Source organism: Pipistrellus hanaki (genome assembly GCF_964339955.1).
Source record: "Pipistrellus hanaki genome assembly, chromosome: 6".
NCBI lineage: Eukaryota > Metazoa > Chordata > Mammalia > Chiroptera > Vespertilionidae > Pipistrellus > Pipistrellus hanaki.
This window is the reverse complement of record NC_140508.1, coordinates 42230993-42252400: the sequence shown is the minus strand read 5'-3', so window position 1 is coordinate 42252400 and position 21408 is coordinate 42230993. Positions and strand designations below refer to the sequence as shown.

Here is a 21408-nt window from a genome sequence, read left to right as displayed (position 1 = left end):
AGGCTCAGTACCTGGACCAGGTAAATGGCAGAGCTGCATGTAGATTTGGCCACGCAAAGCCTGGGTGTGGTCCTATGATGCTTGCTGGTCAGGAGAGTTTTCCAACCAGAGAGCCCCTTCTCTGCCTCACAACCCACCTTGTCTGGGTAAGGATCCTAGGAGTGTGGGGAGCAGGGGATCATCCCTTTGCCGTAATGGCTATTTCTAAGAAAGCTGCAGGTCAGCCATAAAAGGACTGAAGTACTGGTACCTGCGACATCATGGATGAACCTTGACAAGATGCTCAAGGACAGAAGGCAGCCACACAGGATCACATATTATATGATTCTGTTAGTATAAAATGTCCAGAATAGGTGGTTCCACAGAGACATAAAGTAGATTAGTGGTTGCCCAGCGCTGGGTGTGTGCTCCAGGGGAGGATGAGAAGATGGGGAGGTGAAAACTAAGGGTTGTAGGATTCCTTTTGAAGTGCTGAGAATGTTCTAAAATTGGTTGTGGTGGTGGCTGCACAACTCTGAATATACTGAAAGCCATTGAGTTGTACACCTCAAAGTGGGTGAGTTGTATGTAAATTACATCTCTTTAAAGTTGTTAAAAAAGAAGTTTTACAGAGATATCAGCATCACTGCCTGTCAACAAGTCAGATGAATTGGTGTTTCCAATTTGAAGCTGCACTTAAAAAAAAAAAAAAGAGTGCTAACATTCATTGAGCCTATGCTTTTGTGCCAGGCTCTGTACTAAATGCTTTACAGGCAACAACTCAATTTAACTTTCACAGCAACCTATGAAGCATTTACAACCAGTACGCCTCCGTTTTACAGTGGAGGAGCCCGAGGCACAGAGAGGTTGCGACATGTCTATTGACCTAGTCAGGAGAAGAATCTGAGCCCGGGAAGGCTGGCTCTGGATTGCTTCACCAATTGTGCAAAATGATAAATGCAAGTGTTTTAGGACCAAACTCCTGGCTCCTGGTTCACTGCTTTTCTTGGATAATGAAGCCTGACTACGTGCCTTGTCCAAATCAATATACTAACTTGTGGATTCAAAATACATAAATTGCACATTCCTCATCTTTGGGAAATTTACTAGACCAGCAATAAATGCACAGAGTATCTTTATTTAGGGATGATTCTAAATCTAACACTCTCTGTCTCTTATAGCATTTCTCCCCGCCCCCTCTTCCTCACCCCCCCATCCCGAAGCCACACGTTTATATGTTCCCCAACCCTTGTTCATATTTTATATTGATTCAAGGACAGTAGATGAGATCATGAATGCAAATTGTCTTCTAGTTGTGAAACACCATAAAAAATTTTAAATTGGATTTAGATTCCCTTCTTCCTCCCTTATGCTTATATTTAGCCCTGAAAGTTATTTGGAAAATAATCTGGAGAATTATGAACTTTTATCTCAAATCACACCCAGAGCTCCAGAGCAGACGTCAGAATGGGCTGAGTAAATGCGTGGTGATAGCAGGGGGCTTCTCTCCGCCCGTGTTGTGCAGGGATGGAGCGTGTCACCATCCATTTTCCTGGTTCTCTCTGCACTGTCTGACCTACACTTGCTCTGGCTTATTCCTTGATTCAGCAATAACTCAATAACACTCACCAGGCTTAAACATGTTTGTTCTTGTGCAAGGTGGCTAGCATGAAAGTTGTCCTTTTGAAATTTTTTTTAGATACTGCTTTCAACCTTGTTAAGAACAACTTTTCCATTAGATATCCCTATGACTTTTTAAAAATATATATATATATTTTATTGATTTTTTTTACAGAGAGGAAGAGAAAGGGATAGAGAACTAGAAACATCGATGAGAAACATTGATCAGCTGCCAGTAGGGGATGTGCCCGCAACCAAGGTACATGCCCTTGACCAGAATTGAACCTGGGACCTTTCAGTCCACAGGCCGACACTCTATCCACTGAACCAAACCTATGACTTTTAACTAAATACAAATACATGTCAGCTCTGACCTGTAAATACCCAGTAGAACCCTCCAATTCCTCACCCATCAAGTGTACCTGTCACTTAATCTGGGATGGAAGGGTCTATTTGCCACCCTGCAGATGGATTTTCTTCCTCTTCTGTGCAACCAATTTACCGTCTACATCTAGAGAAGCCTATGATGCTTTTAAATATGACACATGTTAACCAGGGACCAACCTGTGGTCCAGCCTCAGCATGGTTGCATTTAAAATGTTTTATAACAGTGGTCGGCAATCTGCGGCTCATGAGCCACATGTGGCTCTTTGGCCCCTTGAGTTTTTAGCAAAGGCCAGCTTAGGAGTATCCTAATTAAGTTAATAATGTACCTACCTATGTAGTTTAAGTTAAAAAATGTGGCTCTCCAAAGAAATTTCAATCGTTGTATTGTTGATATTTGGCTCTGTTGACTAATGAGTTTGCTGACCACTGTTCTATAACAACAAATAACTGGAAATTCAATTCAAGTCTTTATTAAAGAATGTCAAAAGGATCCAATTCATCATCACAGACCGAAATGTCTTAAAATTCTCTTTTTATCTCGCTGGCTCCATCTTCCTCACATATCCCTGCAGCCCTCAAACTTCCCTTGCAGCCCACAGACACTGACCCACACCCAAGTGGTTTTTTGATGCTATCATACAACTTCTTCAACTTACAGTGTTTTCTACCCTTTTCGTGGGTTGGTTGAACCTCAGTTCCTGCACACACTCTTCCTGAGAAAGGGAAGTGTATTCTCCTAAATTAAAAACTTTAACCCTGATATTCAGAGATCCTGCAGGTTTCACATAGGGAATGCTTTTTTGTTTTCAAAGACTGAAAACAGAACATGGGAAGAGAACATTTTGAGATTAAGGAAATGCTGTGGGGACACCAGAAGCAGCAGGTGTAGCCTCAGGGGGCAGGACTAGCTGGAGTTTGTGGGCAGAATGTTCCATGGGAGGGTCTACCAGGCAGGGCTGGCCTCCTGGGCCCACAGTCCGTGCCTTCACACAGGGCTCTGTGCCCAGAAGGGTCCCAGTGCTCGGTTTATTGTGCTGCTATTGCCCTCCTAAATACTTTAATCATATTTGAACAAGAAATCCCTCATTTGCATCTTTCACCAGGTCTGCAAATGACACAGCCAGTTCTGAGCAGAGGCCAAGGTCCTCGGACAGGTTTACCTCCCATCCCAAGTCTCTCTCTGACTACTCACTTCCTACTCACTGAGCAGTGTTCAGGTGCTGATGAAACCTTGACCTGTTGTCAGGGGAATGTGTCTTTGGCAAGCTGTCTCTTGGGGTATTTAGAACAACCTGGAAAAGTGACAGGAAAGAGGGGGAATTGGTTCTGAGTGTTTAAGGGGCAGTTAAACCCATATGGAGATACCACTGTGGTGTTTAGATCCAGCCTCTTCCACCCAGAGCTTCGCTGTGGCTCATGAGTGTCTTCCCTGTCTGTCTGGGCTCTGGCTGTCCTGCCATCCTCTAAGACTGGGGGTTCTCAACCAGGGCTGCTCTTCCCTGGGGCATTGACAATGTCTGCAGTCATTTTTGATTGTCACCACTTGGGGGAGGGTTGCAACTGGCATCCAGTGGGTTGAAGCCAGGGATTTGGCTAAATATCCTACAACATACAGGACAGACCCCACAAGAAGGTGCCGGGCCCACATGCCAGCAGTGAGATGGTAAGAAAGCCTGTCTGAGTGTCACCAGTGAAGGGGGCTCTTGCCCCCTCCCCTAAGATAGCAATCAAGAGAGGAGGCGAAACAGATTTAAAAATAGAGGTTTACTGCCCAGCCAGCATGGCTCAGTGGTTGACCTATGAACCAGGAGGTTACGGCTGGATTCCTGATTGGGGCACATACCTGGGTTGTGGGCTTGATCCCCAGTGTAGGGTATGCAGAATGCAGCCGGTCAACAATTCTCATTATTGATGTTGCTGCCTCTCTCTCACTATCTCTTTCTCTCTGAAATCAATAAAAATAGATTAAAAAAAGAAAGAAAGAAAGAGGTTAACTGAAAACAAGGTGGAGGGACAGGAGGAAGAGAGGAGCTTGATGAATCAAGAAAGCATGCTCTAAGGAAAGCCTGGCTTCCAGAACTGAGCCCACACTGGCTCATACTGTATAGAGCTGGCTTCACACTGGCACAGAGGGCGCTCTTTGCTTTCCGGTGCCGCTGGAATGAGCGCCAATCCCAGCCTTGGATAGGCCCGGGAGCAGCACCATGCTCCTTCTCCTCCATTTCTCTAACTCAGACGAGTCCCCAAACAAATGGTGATGCTGGGCACCTTTATTTTTCAGATCCACGTGGCATGAGAGGATGACAGACTCAGGAGGGCCTCAGAGGCGCGCCCTGTGTTTCTTATCCACGCTGCTCTCCCAGAAGGTTCCTGAGAAGTCAGACACGGTGCTTCGCTGCATAATATCTGGTAACCATCACTAGCCGGTGGCCCTCTGAAATCTCCTTGCCCATCAGGTTCTTTGGCCCACAAAGGCATGACTAAAACATCACCTGGGAAAACTACCTGGGAAGTTTATTCCAAGTAGCCAGTTGAGCAATTAAATCTACAATTTTTTTCCCCCCTAAAAGATTTATCTGAGTCACTTCCTGGATACATTTAGTGATCATCACTTCATGTTGTAGTTCTTGGTTAGGCAACTTCCACACTGGTTGTTTTTCCAGATAATCCTCCCTTAATTTCCTGTGGCTCATGGGAGTGCATGAATAACCTCACCTCAGACCACTTACCAGTATTGACCTCTTCTTTCACTGTTCTTTTATTGCTATCCCCAAACTGCCCAAATTCGAGTCCCCACTGCTTATCCTCTTCGGGTGTGCTTGTCAGCGGAGAAAAGGTTAACACCAGGCAGAGGTGCCCAGTGGAGGAAAAGGAGGAGCCTGGAATTCTTCCTGGGCCAGAGAATAAATAGCCCTGAGCTGACTCAGAAGTTGTACTCCTCCCTCCCTGCCTCTTCTCCCTACCCCCCCTCTCTCACCCCCGACAAAGGATTGATGAAAAGAAACTAGAAGAATAATTGGGTAGGAAAGTGGAATCTTGTACCTGGTGCACTTGTTTCCTCCCTCCCCCCTCCCCCCCTCCCTCCCCCCTCCCCCCTCCCCCCTCCCCCCTCCCTCCCCCCTCCCCCCTCCCTCCCCCTCCCTCCCTCCCTCCCTCCCTCCCTCCCTCCCTCCCTCCCTCCCTCCTTTCCTCCTTTCCTCCTTTCCTCCTTTCCTCCTTTCTTCTTTCTTCTTTCTTTCTTTCTTTCTTTCTTTCTTTCTTTCTTTCTTTCTTTCTTTCTTTCTTTCTTTCTTTCTTTCTTTCTTTCTTTCTTTCTTTCTTTCTTTCTTTCCTTTCTTTCTTTCTTTCTTTCTTTCTTTCTTTCTTTCTTTCTTTCTCTCTCTCTCTCTCTCTCTCTCTCTCTCTCTCTCTCTCTCTCTCTCTTTCTTTCTTTCTTTCTTTCTTTCTTTCTTTCTTTCTTTCTTTCTTTCTTTCTTTCTTTCTTTCTTTCTTTCTTTGATTATGGCTCTACCCTTGAAAACACGGAGGCCCAATTGGTGCTTTGTGAGGACAAACAGAAAACTCCTCTCCCTCTGATCCCTTCTTCCAAGTCTGGAGAGTGGGGCCAGCCTCTGAAATAGCAGCAGTTCCTTAGCCCGAGTCCTCACAGGGTCTGGTCTCTGTCTGGATGCTGGAGTGTAGGATGTGCCCTCAGCCTCTCCAAGCCCAGAGCTGAGCCCCTCTCTTTCTTGGGGTGTGTCCATAGCCATTCAGAGAGAGAGAGAGAGAAAGAGAGAGAGAGAGAGAGAGAGAGAGAGAGAGAGATAGGCACAGCTCCACTCCTGAGCTTCAGAACAGGGCCCTCTTGTCTCTCCAGGAAGCCCCAGAGTTTGGACATACCCTATACTCATCCCTCTCCCACTTCTCTCACCAACACACATATATTAACCAAGTTCTTGTGAAAAGTTGGAGGCGGGTCTCAATCTGTGGCCTGCAGGCAGGTTTTAAAAACAAAGGTAGGATTTTCGGGGGAGGTTTCCAGCAAGTAGAGGGAGAAAAGAGAACCACCCACAAGGTACAAGATACCACTTCGCTGTACAAATCTCATTTCTGGCTGATTGCTCAGATCTGTATCTCACAAAGGGAAATAAATCGTCAGCCAGGAAGAAGCCGAGGATCACTGAGCTCTGATCCGTCTGAATGGAACACCGGAGCCCAAGAGAGCAGAATGAGTTCCCCGTAGCCAGCTCATGCATACTTTATCTACTTTCTTAAAAAAAGCCATGCACACACACACAAAAAGAGCAATTCATGCTCCCTAAAAAGGAATCAAATAAAACAGATTCAAAGGGGGACACAGGCTGATAGGAACAGGTGGGAATGATTTATGGCCAGCAACCTCTTTGATGGCTTCTCAGGAAAGCTCATTTTTTGGTGGTTTAGTCATCTGTCTGAAGGAGGCTCAGCCACGCAGCTGTGGGTGACGGACGTGTCCTTGCATGTAGGCCTGTCTGCTCCTGGCTCCAGGGACTGATTATTCAGGCGCCTGCCTGGAGGAGGGGGCAAAGAGGGACACCCGCAGTTGCCACTCAGCACATTCATGGTATTGGCACCGAGGAGATCCCAAGTTAGATGAGACATGGACAGGGAGAGAGGGCAGGCTCTGAGTAGCCCCAGGTATCTCCAAGGTACGGGTCTCAGAAGAACATAGAGTTCTTCTCTTAATGGTATCTGGGATTGCTTGCCAAAAATCATGAGATAAATAAGTCAGAAAATATAAGACTTTCTAGGATGGACTGAGAAAGGTGTATTTTTCCAAATACCAGACTTTCTTTCTGTATATATAGCACATTCCAATTCATCTTCTTCTTCTTTTTTAATTTAAAGTCTTTATTGTTTAAAGTATTCCATGAATTTCCCTTCCCCTCATTGACCTCTTCTTCTCCCCTCCCACCCCCAGCACATGCCCTCATCCCCCTACTGTCTGTGTCCATTGGTTATGCTCATATGCATGTATACAAGTCCTTGGTTGATGTCTTACATCTATGTTAATAACAGCAAAATTTACAATAGCTAAGATGTGGAAACAGCCTTAGTGTCCATTATCAGACAAGTGGATTAGAAAACCGTGGTAGAGCTACACAATGGAATACCATGCTGCTGTAAAAAAGAAGGCATTCTTACCATTTCCAATTCATTTTAAATGACCTAAAGGCTACCCAGAAAGCTCTCTGGGACACACTAGAACTTCCTGCCCCATCACAAGGGGGAAAAATCCTAAGGTGTAAATGTAATTCCTGGGGCTTTACCAAACCTATTCACATGACCTCCAGTTAATGATCACCAGGGAAGATGAAAGCCTTCTGAGGGAGAAAGCTTAGGTCAGTTTCTGTGGTGACATCAGTCACATATGCACAGTACCAGCCTGGGAAACCTACATTCCAGATTCCTTCACCCTCAGAAAGGCAGGGCACTTGTAAATCCACTTCATTCTTCTCTCTTTTGTACCATAACTTACATTCAGCTCTAAGTACTGTTCAAGTATATCTTTGAGAAAGATAAAGTGACTCCTAAGCAAATATGAAATTAACATTTCAAAGATTTTTTCAACTCTTTAAATAAAAAGGGAACCAGAGAGTATTGGGACCTGATCAGAGAACATTTGAAGAATTAGGTATTAGTAGACAATTTAATAAAGGAATCTTAGGCTAGGATTGCTGAGTTAGGTAAAACAGTGGCTAATGTTGGGGCAATAAACCAGAACTTAAAGAGTTATCTTTTCTGCCAGACACAGAGACTATTTGCAACTCTATTGGACAAAAATCTACATGTAGTAACTCCACAAAAGGAGAATTTTAATCAATAGTAATTATTGAGTGGAACTAAGTACATTTCCCTAGAATCTAGGGCCTAGATAATTCTTTGATGGACCTCTGCCCACATATGACATTGAACGAAGTATTATCCACGCTTTTCCTTATTTCTAAGTCTTAGATAATTTTTCATAATAGCTTCTTGAGATTAGATACAACATTTTCCATTCTGTATGCTCCATCCTCACCCCCGCACAGTCCCGGGGTAGGCAGATAATATGCTTTTTACCCATTTTTGTTCATAGCTTTATGAGGTGTTTTTTTTTTTTTTTGTAAAAATACTTAATGTAATAAAAATGTTCTTATTTCTGTATCATCAGGTCAGCCCAAGCCAGAGGTAACTTGGTATAAAAATGGTCAAACCATAGAAGAGGGCGACATTATTTCCAGTTATGAATTCTTCGAGAACCAGTATATCTATGTGTTACATCTCTATGGGTAAGTGGATGAGCCTCTCTGGACTATTTGCTAAGATCCTGTATCCTGTCATGTGCTGGTTACCAAAGACTGGCTCCTATTTGCTTTTTGAGTCCCAGTTAGATGCTATTGGCAGGCATCAGCCTAGGCATCGGCAACGAGGATCCACCTGGTAATTGATCATACTCCCCTATTAGGTGCCATCGATGGAATTAAAACTTTGTCTAGAATTTTATTCAAGGTGGTCCAGCCATTTTCATTCATTAAATGAGCTTTTCATTTATTATATCTTCCATTTGGAAGGTTAAGAAGCACCATAGGGTTTCAGCATTGTCATCCAGTCTTTCTTGTGTAAAAAACAGAAGGAAGAAGTGACTGACCAGGATCCCACAGCAAATTGGTGATGGGATTATTCTAGGAAGTAGCATGGTCCAGCAGAGTGGTTTCTAATTCCTTTTTTCTCCCCCTGGTAAAAGTTGGATGAAATCAGTAAGGCCCACACATGAAGCAGGGAAAATGAGAACTTCTCTGCTTAAAGCTGGGTGGGTGTCTGTGTTTTTGGTCCCTATGGCTACCGAATTGATCTCAATGTCCCTTATAGGGACTGAAGAGCCTGAGGTTCTGCAGAGCATGCTATGAAAATGACTGGCAGGCACTGTCATGTGCCAATGGCCTTGGATCTGAGAGAGAAAAACAAAGTAAGGCTTGGGTCTGAATTCTGGCTCCAGCATTTTCTGGCTGTGTGATGGTGGCCAGTTATTGACCCTCTCCAAGTCTCAATCTCTCCAAATAAAAGGGTGGCTAAGAAAATGAAATGATTTAATGCTCATAGAAGGCTTGATACATAGTAGCTGTTCAATAAACGCTAGCTTTCTTATCTCCCGATCCACTCTTTTGTTTCAAAGTAAGATCAGAGATCATGGTTGAAATACTTGACTCATCTGGCTTACAGTATATCTGACCTTATATCCAAGACATCCATTTATCCATCTAATATTTAGTTTTAATAATATTCATAAAGCCAAAACCAGTTTGGCTCAGTGGATAGAGTGTCAGCCTGCGGACTGAAAGGTCCCAGGTTTGATTCTGGTCAAAGGCATGTACCTTGGTTGTGGCCACATCCCCAGTGGGAGGTGTACAGGAGGCAGCTGATTGATGCTTCTCTCTCATCAATGTTTCTAGCTCTCTATCCCTCTCCCTTCCTCTCTGTAAAAAAATCAAGAAAATATATTAAAAGATAATAATATTCATAAAGCAACTACTCTATGGCAGGCATGCTGCTTAATTTAAGGGATATAGATGAACAACATCAACATTGTTCTCACCCTCATACAACTTCAAGTTCAGCATGGAAGACAAGTGGTGAACAAATCATGCCACCTTCTCCTCTCACTTCCCTATACCAGGAGGCAGCCCCATGCCCTGAGCTTCCCCTTCATCCATTGGTTGGATTTTCCTGCTTCTTCTTCCCAATTTTGCCAACGCCTTCCCCTCTCTCTTCACCCCCTTCAACTTGGAGTCCACCTCCATGGTTTACATACAATATTAGTCACCCACAGATCCATCCAGTCTCAAACATTTCCTCTCCTTTCCACAGGCCTCCTTTTTGGTGTTTATTTACTGTCAGGAGTCATGGACAGTTCAGTAGACTGTGGGCCTCTGAGGGGCAGGAATCCTGTCTGTTTCACCCTAATGCACAGTGGTCATAAAAGGCTTGTTGTGTCGAAGTAGTTCACTAAACACTAGCTTTTTCATCTCTTGAAGTTAGTCTTTGGGTCATTTAATGTGTTCCTAGAAAACTTCAAAGATGTGTCTGTATTCCCCAAGGGCTTTTTCTGGTTTAAAAATTAACTTGCAGTCCTGCTCAGAGGCCAAGAACCCCGTGGCCTTATTTTTGGATCTGCTGATCCTCACTCCTCATACCACTCGCGTCTTGTGAAACTGTGTACTTGGGCCAATGAGCGGCTTGGAGGAGATGGATCAGTGATCTTGGGACCTCCTCATTTCCACAGGTCAGGTGTGCTGGGCAGGCAAGAGGAAGGGAGAGCCACGCAAACATTCCAAGGGAGGGAAACATCAATAACATGTGTTTTGCCCTGTAGAGTGATTTTTTTTTTCTTCAAAAGTTGTGGGTGTTGGGAGGAAGGTAGGAAAATGCAAATAGATGTTTTCTACCTCATAGTGAAAGCAGGCTGCAAGCCGCATATACAAATGGGGAACTGTGGTCTTGATGAACACAATTTAAAGAAAGGCAGAAAAGTGACAGATAAAAATCTGTCCAGGAACCCACACCTAGAGAGAAAGAGGAGGCCTCTTCTGTCGGTCACAATCGAGTCCCTCTGTGCTGAGAGGAGCACAGATTACAAGTGGATCCACAGAGAGGGCGAAGCAGGCCCTGGCTCTCCTTCAGCTCAGCCCTGGTGGGGACGAAGGCCAGGAGCAACGCCTGGTCCTGAAATTCAGTCAGTCCCTGCCTGGGTACAGGGAGGGCTCCTGGAGGCTGAGCAGTGGGAAGGAGAGAGAGGAGATGGAGGGCAGGTGGGGCGGGACCCCGAGGGCCCCATGTGCCACAGTTAAGAAGCCTGTCCCTTTCTCCTGAAAATGATGCCCAGTCTGTGAAGGGGTATGGGAGCAGCAGAGGGCCATGGATGGGAAGGTTTGCCTTTTTAGACCATTCCTCTGATTGTAGTTTGCGATCAGATTGGAGGGTGAGCCTGAACAAAGACAGCAGAAGGAGGAGTTAAGGTCAAGCATGAGAGACGTTAGGCGGTAGAAAACCTTCACTTCTCCAGCATTTCCCATAATTCCAAATTCCTTCCCTTCCCTCCTGCTCACATGCTGTGTGGTGGTCAGATGGAGCAACTGACCACTCTCACCAGCATCAGGCCCAGTCCTGTGTGCCCATTTCAATTCCTTCACCCGAAACGTGCCCCCTTTCCCACTCCGTTCTCCAACCCTCCAGAGCACAAGCACAGGGATCCCAGGGCTTCGTGGACCAGTCCCTGCCCCCTGAACATGTTCCTTTTCCCTGATATGTACTGTCTCACTGCTATTACCGCCTCAGAGGAACCATCCCTAAGCACCTTCTATAAAATACTTTAGCACTTATCTCATGCAATTTTTCTTTACAATTGTTTTGCTTTGTTTCTGTCTGTGTTCCCAATGGACTAAAAGCTCCCTGAGGCCTCTGTCTCCCCAGTACCTAGAGTGACTGGCACATAGCATGTGTTCAATAAACATTGGTTGCATTAAATTAGTGACTTCTGTTTCATTTATGTCCTCTCTTTGTTAGAATGTCAACTTGTGAAAGCAGGCACGGGGATTTCGATTATTTTGTATCCCCACAGCCTCATGTGTTTGGAAATCATAAAATTCCTCAAAGGCCACTCTCTTCATGTTTTCCACGTATTAGCTGTGTGGCTGTAAGCAAGTCAATTAACTTCTCTGTGCTTCAGTTTCTTCCTCAGTAAAATGAGTTTTTTTGTGATTTAAATGAGGTTATTCATGCATAATGGTTGGCAAAATGTGCGTGTTAGCCTGCAACAAATATTGTTATTGGTTAGTAGTTATCATTTTTAAAATATATATTTTTATTTAGAGGGGAAGGGAGAGGGAAAAGGAGAGATAGAAACATTAATGATGATAAAGAATCACCTCCTGCATACACCCCACTGGGGATCTAGCCTGCAACCAGGGCATGTGCCCTGACCAGGAATCAAATTGTGACCTCCTGGTTCATAGGTTGACACTCAACCACTGAGCCACACCAGCTGGCAGTAGTTAATGTCATTTTACTGTCCACTCCCTGAAAGCATTTTGTTCCCAGAATTACTCTAAAATAATTACTGTGTCCCTTATAACACCAGTTGTATTTAGAGCCACAGTGTTTTTATGTAGCTAGTGTTTAAAAGTGTCAGGATCAGTGGAGAACTTTCAAAGGCAAGAAGAAAATGGACATTCAACAGGACAGCTGTAATTCAGACACAAGTATGGGAGCTGTTTAGTCATATGTGTTTGTATCTGAAACCCTGTTTGGATGGCTTTTGGAAGATGGAACCAATGACTTCAGTGAAGTCTTGGCCTTCTCAGTTATTCCTCACATCTGAATGGATAGACCCGAGGAGTCTGTCTTACATACCCAAAGCCACTCTGGTTTATAATGAGCAAAAAGTTCATAAGTGTCTATTGTCTGAGCCAAAGACCTTGGTCCCTAGTGGGGCCATCAGCCTCTTTCTATACATGATCACCCAGGCATCTAAAAAACATGAGTTGTTGGTGATGCGTGAGGCTGGGCAAATGAGTGCAGATGAACCAGTTAAAAATACCTCCAATTCTTGCTAAAGGTAGAACTTTCACGATCAAGTTCACTTATAAAGGACAGGAGGTTATTTCTGCTAATGAGAACAAGAATCTGAAGCCAAGTTGTCTGGATTTAAATCCCAAATTTACCTTGTATGTGCTGTATCATCTTGGGCAAGCCACTTACCCTCTCTGCGTCTCAGTTTCCTCATCTGCAAAATGGGGATAATGGTAGTATCCATTTTATAGGGATGATGTGGGGATTAAGCTAACGCAGGCAAAGGATTTAGAAAACTCTATAAATAATATTGTTTTGGATGTAACTGATTAGAAATAGGACTATTTGGAGGTAAGGAAGGTAGCTGAGTTTGGCAACATTCTCCTTCTTTGCTATTTCCCTCTTGGAAGATAAAATATAATTAACGTGTTGGATCAAGGAATCATTGGGTAGAAATAAAGATGACTGAATCTTGCTGTGTGTTGGCATTTCATCCAAGGCTGGAAAGCGCTTTGTGAACTTGGTGTTCCTGTGAGCTTAAGTAGGTGTAATGAGCCTTACGGATGAGTGGCAGGGCTTCCCAGCACAGAGCCTAGGAGGCATCATTTTTCCTGAATGGACTCCACAGGCTGCATCCTGGCCACTCCTTAGACCAGCCTGGAGCATTTCTTGAATGAGTCCTGAGGGTCTGACGAGAGATTGCCATTTATTCCCGGAGCGACAGGTCTATGCCAGAATCTACCACCTGTCATCACATTCCGGCTCTGACTTTGGTAGTAAGTATCCCAGAGGAGTGACTGGTTCCCGAGATGCCATGGGATGCTCAGCTTTTCCTCCCTCAGCCTTTTCTATCGATGGGACTTAGGGGGTAACTCTCACTGGTTGCTAACACTCGGGGCAAATCAATGTGAGTTTGGGGGCAGGTGACAGGTTGATCTGGGAGCCCCTCCCAAGGCCTTGGGACAGCTAGAGAAAGGTGAATGGACCATTGGAAACTGGACGTGCACTGAATGTCACTGAAAATGCCACTCCATCCACACCCTCTAAGGACTCAGGGCAGATCAGTTTTGGGGCCACTGGGGTTCAGTCTTTGGAATCACGGCACCATGGGCCGACATTTCTGAGGACTGACACTCATCCCAGCATTTGACCTATTCCCTCATAAAGGTGAATATCATAAAGAGGTTACTTGACCAAGGTAGACAGTAGGTAAGGGACAGAGCTGGAACCAAATCAGGCCTGTGAGTCTAGGGAAGGGCTTTGCTTTAACTCCGAGGAGAGGAGGCAGGGAGTGCAGGACCAAGAACAAGTTTTGGTTTGGGAACATGTGTCTTTGTCCTGACCAGCCAGCCCTAATTTATTCATTAATTGTACTTAGCTGAGGGCCTCCCATGAAATTTCTTTCCACCTTTGCCCCATTGCCCACAAGTCCTCCTGCCCCCGCCCCTGCCTCTCCCCTCCATCCTCCCATTGCTCTATGTCAGTGTTCTCTGCGAATTTCTGTTTGTCTTGGACCCCATGCCTCCTCCCACCTGCCTCCAGACTCTATCCCTTCTGATTGCCTGGCTTACCCTCTCCAAAATGCAGGTACAGTTGCCTTTTTCAGAAAACTACAAGGTTGAGCCAGTCTTAGCACATTCACTCCCCCCTTCCCCACCCCACCCCGCCCTGGAGCTCCTGAGACATCGATCCCATACATGGGTGGGGAAGGCCAATGCTGTGGATCCAGCCCAGACCTCCTGAAGACCATAACTGAGCCCCAGATGATCCCAAGAAAGGGTTCAACCCCTGACCTGGAATCTGCCTGTATTAGTCAGCTCACAAATACTTGAGGGCTTAAAGAACACACATCTATTTCTCATAATTCTCGAGACTGGAAGTCTGAGATCAGAGTACCAGCATGGTGGGGTTCTGGTAAGAGCCCTCTTCCAGGCTTGCAGACAACTGTCTTCCTGCTGTATCCTCACATTGCAGAGAGAGGGAGGAAGGTAAGGAGAAAGGGAGCGAGGGCCAGACTGAGCCAGCCAGTTCTGGTATCTCTTTTTATAAAAGGCCACTAATTCCTTTATGAGGACTCCACCCTCATGACTTCACCTAAACCCAATTCTTCTCAAAGTCCCCATTTCTAGATACCATCATATCGGGGGGTAATGGCATGAACATACAAACTTTAGGTGAACACAATTCAGTCCACAATTCCAGCCTCAAATATGGAAGGTGTTCAGAGAGCCCCATTGGTTAAGAATCAGAGATGTTGCAGCTTTCTGTGGGGTTATATATGGATAGTTAAGAGGGCTTGCTTTAGAGTCATACTGCCTGGGTTCAAGTCTTGGCCCTCCTTCTTATTCATGCATTTTTTTCCCCCTCAGTCAGCCTCTGTTTTATATCTATAAACTGGGAATAATAATAGTATCTACTTGGCAGGTTTGGGTGAAGATTAAATACACAGAAGGTTTTTGAACAGCACCTGGCACTCAGCAAATGCTAAGTAAATGTCAACTCTTTTTACAGAGGTCTTCTGTGTTTTGTTAGATACAGTCACTCTCAGTCATAAGAGTTTGAAAGTGGAATCAGGCTGCCTGCCCATTTCAGAGAAGATAGGGCCAAATAGATCTCTGAATTCTTGAATGAGAATCTTTGTGTGGATTCCAGAGCTGGGTTAATGTGACCGCTGCTTTTATACTAGTAGGTGCTGAGAAGCCAGGCTCAGGCCAAAGTCCTGGACTCTACCTGGTAGGCAGGACAGATGCAAAACTGTACCTGAAGCTTGGGGCAATTATTTAGAATAGATCTTGAATCATTAGCTCAGCTCTGAGCCATTACATAATCAAGCCCTGTAGGGTGCTGCCATAGGGCCTTTGCCCATACTCTTCCTGCTACTTGGAATGTTCTTTTTCTAGATCAGAGGTTGCCAACCAGTGGCCTGAGAATCACTGGTGGTCCATGAGGTCCAAAGGTTGGCAATCGCTGCTCCAATAGACCATAGCTCATTCTCTTACTTTCTTCAGGTTTTTGCTCAAAATCACCTGATAACTGAGCCCTTTTGGGCTAGCCATCTAAAATAGCCCCACCTGCCCTAACCAATTTGGCTCAGTGGATAGAGCGTCAGCCTAGAGGCTGAAAGAATTCCCAGGTTGATTCCGGTCAAGGGCATGCACATTGGTTGCAGGCGTATCCCCAGTAGGGAGTGTGCAGGAGGCAGCCCATCAATGTTTCTAATGCTCGATCCCTCTCCCTCTCTGTAAAAAAAAATCAATAAAATATGTTAAAAGAAACAAAATAAAATAGCCCCATCTGCCCCACCAAGTCTTTTCCCCCTTATCTTGCTATATTTTTCACATAGCACATGACATTGTGTGTGTATATGTATGTGTATATACACATATTTAACAGCTTTATGTAGGAATAATTGACATATAACAAACTGTACACATCTCAAGTGCTGTTAGTTTGATTAAGCTTTGACACATGCACACACCCATGAAACCATCATCACCATCAAGACAAAGAACATAAATATTACCCTCAATGCCCCTTTGCTATCTGCTTTCCTACCCCTGTCTGCCCACCATCCTCACACAATAGCCACTTTGCTTTTGGTCCCTGGACACTAGTTTCTAGATTGTTCTAGTCTTTTCTAGAACTTTACATAAATGTAACCAAAGACAATGTGCTGCTTTGTAGCTGGCATCTTTCATGCCACATAATTATCTCAAGAATCATGCGTGTTGTTTGTTGTAGTAATATTGTTGAGCAGTGTTTCAGTGTTTCATCATTAGGACCTGCCAAGAATTTGTTACTCCATTCACCCATTGATGGACACCTGGGTTGTCTCTAGTCATGATGTGCATTTATTGTTATTTATTGTGAGTCTCCCCCAAATGGAATGTAAATTCCATCAAAGCAGAGACTTGTCTGATCTGTTCTCTGTTGGGCGTCCAGCAGGGCCTGTCTCTCAGCAGGTATTCACTAGAGATTTGTGGGAAGAATTAATTATACAGCATTCAGTGCTTTCATTACATTCTTCACGGTGTCTTGCCCTGCGGGTAGGGGAAAGGCCAATAGGATTCAGGGCACACTACCCCAAAATATGGCACCTGGCCATACTAAATGTCATTGGTTGAAGATTCTTTAAAAATGGCCAAAGCAGTCAGGTCACTCTGCCCTCCTCACCTTGGCCTTTCTTCCCTGAAACAGGCCAAGACTCTCCCAGGGAGGGAAGACATTCTCTCACCAAAGACGAGGAATTTGGGATAATAAATTCTTACACACAAACTTTGTTAAACAAATCCTTATCCTCCTAGTTACGTCTTCTCCATTTACTTCCTCCAGCCCAAACCTTATTGTCAGTTCTCTACACATTGGTTGCTTCTTTGTCTAAAAGGTATAAAAATAAAAGCTGCCTGCTCTTGCCACTTCTTTGGGTCTTAGTTCTTTTGTGAAGGCTCCCATGCACATGGACAAAGTCAAAATGTGCCTGCTTTTCTCCTGCTAATCTGTCCTTGTCAGTTTACTTTTCAGACCCAGAGGGACCCTCAGAGGGCCACAGACAACTTTTTCCTGCAGAGTCGTTCCATAGGCAGCCATCTGAGCCCGGGGCCAGGATCGGAATGACAGTGGTCAGCCTAGTGGCACTTCAGAGGCCACACCATTGGAGGGGATTGTGAAGTCAGGAAATGTTAAACAGTCCCCCACAGGAGCTGTCAGAGAAGGCCACAGGGTCACCCACTGAGCTCCAGGGAGTGTGTGCTTCTAGTCACTATGCCCCTTCTCCTCCCTTTCTATCCTTGTCATTCCCACTCCATGGGTGGCTGCTCCATCCAGCACAGGGCACTCTTTCTCCTTGATAACCCTGAGCAGCTTCCTCCCAACATGGGTCTGCTCCTCCCAGTCACTGCTTTCCCGTCACACTGCTAGTGACCATGCCCACTCACCCAGGGGGCGCCAGGAGAAGGGAGCTGGGCAGAGGCAGAATGAGGTGGCCCGGTGAAGATGACACAGAGGGACTCAGCCAGCACAAGGCTCTGAGGACGGAGTAGCAGGCAGAGAGAAGCATTAAATTGTGTCAGGCTCTTCCTTAACCCATCTCTCAGGTGACTTTGGAGAAAGAAGACCTTGGGTCTGGTTTTGTGCATTCCCTCTGCCCGGTCCAGCAATTAGTGTTTTTTATAAAAAGCAAAGCTCACTCAAGTACTCACAAAGCTGCATGCGGGGTGAGTGTGTCAGGCATGATCTGGGAACTCAGCTCAAATTGAGCAGCAAGGCAAGTGACAGCTGATGTTTTCCTGAGAATTTAACAATGGGTCTTTCCCTCTTTAGAGACCCTTGGAGTCGAAGATCTGGAAGCAACTCGGTCTCAGCACTTGAAGCTGCATCCCATTCCCCGGGGAGCTTGTTAGAATGTCAGAAGAATCCCACCCCCATTCTGATCTAGCCAATCAGATTCTGTGCTTTAACGAGATCCCAGGTGGTTCTTGAGCACAGTAATGCATGAGAAGCTCTGCTCCTAGGATGTTTTGAGAGGAGAAGCAGGTTTAATTTGGTTTGGTTTGGAGTTGGGCATGCTGGGTGTTTGATGAATTAGCAGTATCAGTCCTTCAGAATTCTAAGCAAACTTGCTTTTACAAGAGAGCGCTGGGTCCTCTGGGCCAGTGTCTAGTGGTGCATTGTTCTCTGTCTCACTTTCCAGATGCCATGTCTGTCACAGATACTTTACAGTTTAATCCAGGAGCTTGTCCACTGTTACAATGTCCCTGGACATTCCGGAACACTCAGCTAGCTTGGTGGCCTATTGGGAGGAGGGGGTGTGGGTGGCAACTGTTTCCAGCTACCCTTGAGTTTTCTTTTGATAAGAGGGTCAGTGCCTCTCTGTAACGCCAAAGAATTTCTTTCCTTTCTGAAGTCAATTTGCTCATTTCTCCTTTTTTAAAAAAATTTCTGGTTAGCCTGCATTGTGCCCAGAGACTCAAAAAGCTGTCAAAAGCTCCGCGCTTTTGTACAAAAATAGAATCAGGAAACCACTTCCCATGTATGCCCAGGCAAAGATCTCTCCTCTAGCATCAGGTCCCCACTGCCTGCCTCCTTCACTGCACGCAAGAGCTGACATTCATTTAGCTCAGCGCTTCAAGCTCTGGCTGGCCATTAGAAAATACCCCCGGCGAAGCCCCTCACCCCATCATGCTGCTTAATTGCTTTTTTTTTTTGGTGGGCCCTGGCACTGGTATTTTTCCCTTTTTAAATAGACTTTATTTTTAGAACAGTTTTAGGTTCTCAGCAAAATTGAGCAGAAAGTACTGAGTTTCCATACAACTCCCATCTTCCCCCCAACACCCACAGACTCTCCCACTATCAATATCCCCCACCAGACTGGGACATGGTTATATGGGTGAACCTCCATTGACACATCAGGATCACCCAAAGTCCATGTTTTACACCAGGATTCACTCTTGGTGCTGTCCATCTATGGGTTTGGACCAATGTGTCATGACATGGATCCACGATATAGTTCTATACAAAGCAGTTCCACTGCCCTGAAAACCCTTTGGCAATTTTTAAAAGCACATCATTGAATCTAGTGCTCAGCCAGGGCTGAGAGCTATTGATTTAGTGCCAGGTCCTGCTTTAAGCACTTTATAGGAATTAACTCCCCTAATCTTCATGTCACCTCTGGTGTAGGTATAGTTCTTGTCCTAACTGTTTAGTAGCTTGCCCAGTGACATGCAGTGGATGGGCAGCATGTGAACCCAAGTTGGCTTGGTGCTACCTCTGTCTCTTCACCATTATGCAACACTGGCTTTGCAATCTGAGCTTCTCAGAATTGCACTTGGGTCAAGAAGACTGTCCCCTGTTGTTGGCTCACTTGCCAGGCTCCTGAGCAGAACTGTCTACCCTATTCTCTAGGGCCCTCACCTACCAGCTCTACCTTCTGTGATTCCCAATGCCAGCTCATTTCTTGACTGTTCCTCAGGCATGACCTGCTGGTTCCAGCTCTGGTACATCAGCCCGGGATTGCCTCCCCTTCTCCCCATCCTGCCAGAGTTTGATCCTTCCCTGCTGGGCTCAAGTTCCAAGCTCCTGGCTTCATTCCCAGAAGATCCAGGCCACCTTGACCTCCCCTGCTTGCCAGAGAAGCGCTCACTGCCTCGAATGTGCCTTTTGGAATTCAATGGCCAACTCAGCAGTCCCCCCAGGGAAAGAACCAGATCTTACACCACCAATTTCTTCTCTCCCTTCCCAAGCCCCAAACAGTGTGCTGTAGGTCCCACAGGATGTGTGGGAGAATGGGGTAGTCATGCTCAACCAGTGGCCACAGGCCATGTCAGCTGCCTGTACACTGTGCACATGTGGCCAGCATCTCACAGAAGGATTTCCATTCCTCCCTCCATGGCTGCTCTGACCTGCTTCCCAGTGGCCTGGAGCCTAAGGTCCAACCCCCCAACTCTGGGGTGGAAAATTTTCCATGATCTGAGCCCTGGTGACCAGCCTCAGTTTTCCTGGCATGGCCACAGTTTCGGCCTATGGTCTTGGTATAAGAATTAATTGCATCTCTTCTCACTCTCTGAGATCCGGTGTAGGCAGTAAATCATGCAAGTTGGCCTATCTTTCAGCTCACCACTCCCCCAGGTCCCAAAAAAGAGTGGCCTGTCATTTCCTGTGAGGGTCTGGCTATTGCTTCTTCTGGGAATGAGCAGCCCCATCTCCAACCCCAGGCACATGCCATCTTTCCTGCCTAAATCCTACTGTGGATTTCCTTGGCTGGCTTCAGCTTCTCCGGTCCCAGGAAACCTTCCCTCACTCCTGGCTTTCCATCCTCTGAACCTCCGATATGGGTCTGACCTCACCAGGACTGAGCATGTACCACCCTGTATTGAAGCTGTTTGTACACTGATACCTTTCCCTTATTGGGTGGGGAGTTTCTGAGGAAGGACCCAGAAATTTCACATCATTCTCTTCTACACATTGGCCAACACAGAGCCTTCCATGTGGTAGACCTTTCTTGTAATATTTTTTTAGCCGTACAACTTAAGACAGTCATATCTTCTTGGGGCCTTGATTCCAACCTCTGAATAATAAATCCTCTCCATATCAGCCAGGGTCTAACCAGGAAGACAAAAGCCCTTTTCAAGCATTGAGTGCAGGGTTAGATAGGCAACTGAACCAAACTGGGACGGGGGTCAGGGAGCAGTGAGATCACCTCGAGATTAGCATCAGTAGGGATACCAGCTCCTGGGCTGCAGGGATTAAGGGCACAGCAAGACTACTAGTTCTGGGTCACAGGTCATGGACAGAAGCTAGAACCCTGGTGGGCCTGTCCTGTGGGACCTCAAGCTATTGTAGAGGCAGAGCCTGTTAGAAATGTCACCTGAGGCTGGCTTCCCCTTCTTCCACCCTCCCACACCTGCATCTCTTTGGTCAAATGCAGCAGGAAGCCAGTGGTCCTGGGAGCCATGGAGATGTGGCATGAAGGGGCCAGTCCCCTGATACAGAGCAGAGCAGGGAAGGGCACAAAGAGGATGAGAGGCAGACAGGCCCAGTAGCGGCACAGCTCAGGGACCTATTCAGCTCTTCAGATGTATAGATCAATAAATCTGTTTTATTGATTAATCAATTGAATACATTGATAAATGTATGATGAATCTTCTTACCAGTTTTGAAATGTATCTAGCTGTTAGTAAGATAATATGATCAAGAAATTCTGTGTGCCTAGCATTAGAATTCTTCCATCTCTGTACCCAACAAAGTGTTGGGACCTGAAAAACCTAAGCTTTTCTTATTTTTTTAGTTATTCTGAGCAATTCAATTAATAAAGTTGATAGCAGTTGGGAAAATAATAAAATACAGACACTTAGTGTAAGA

At 45.6% G+C, this 21408-nt stretch overlaps 1 protein-coding gene and 1 long non-coding RNA gene across 2 annotated transcripts in view; one reads left to right on the top strand and one right to left on the bottom strand.

Moving 5' to 3' along the window:
- The window catches only part of ALPK2 (alpha kinase 2), a 100267-nt gene that overhangs the window by 11944 nt on the left and 66915 nt on the right, over positions 1–21408 (top strand). Inside the window, exons 2-3 of the mRNA XM_084887733.1 lie at positions 4268–4395; positions 8159–8276. Of these exons, the coding sequence (XP_084743859.1) occupies positions 4287–4395; positions 8159–8276 (227 nt within the window). The 5' untranslated portion in view covers positions 4268–4286. The remainder of the gene's footprint in view (positions 1–4267; positions 4396–8158; positions 8277–21408) is intronic.
- LOC311624466 overlaps positions 1–21408 on the bottom strand; it is a 33603-nt gene that overhangs the window by 878 nt on the left and 11317 nt on the right. The window contains exon 4 of the long non-coding RNA XR_014795327.1: positions 3190–3278. This is a non-coding gene — a long non-coding RNA (uncharacterized lncRNA). The remainder of the gene's footprint in view (positions 1–3189; positions 3279–21408) is intronic.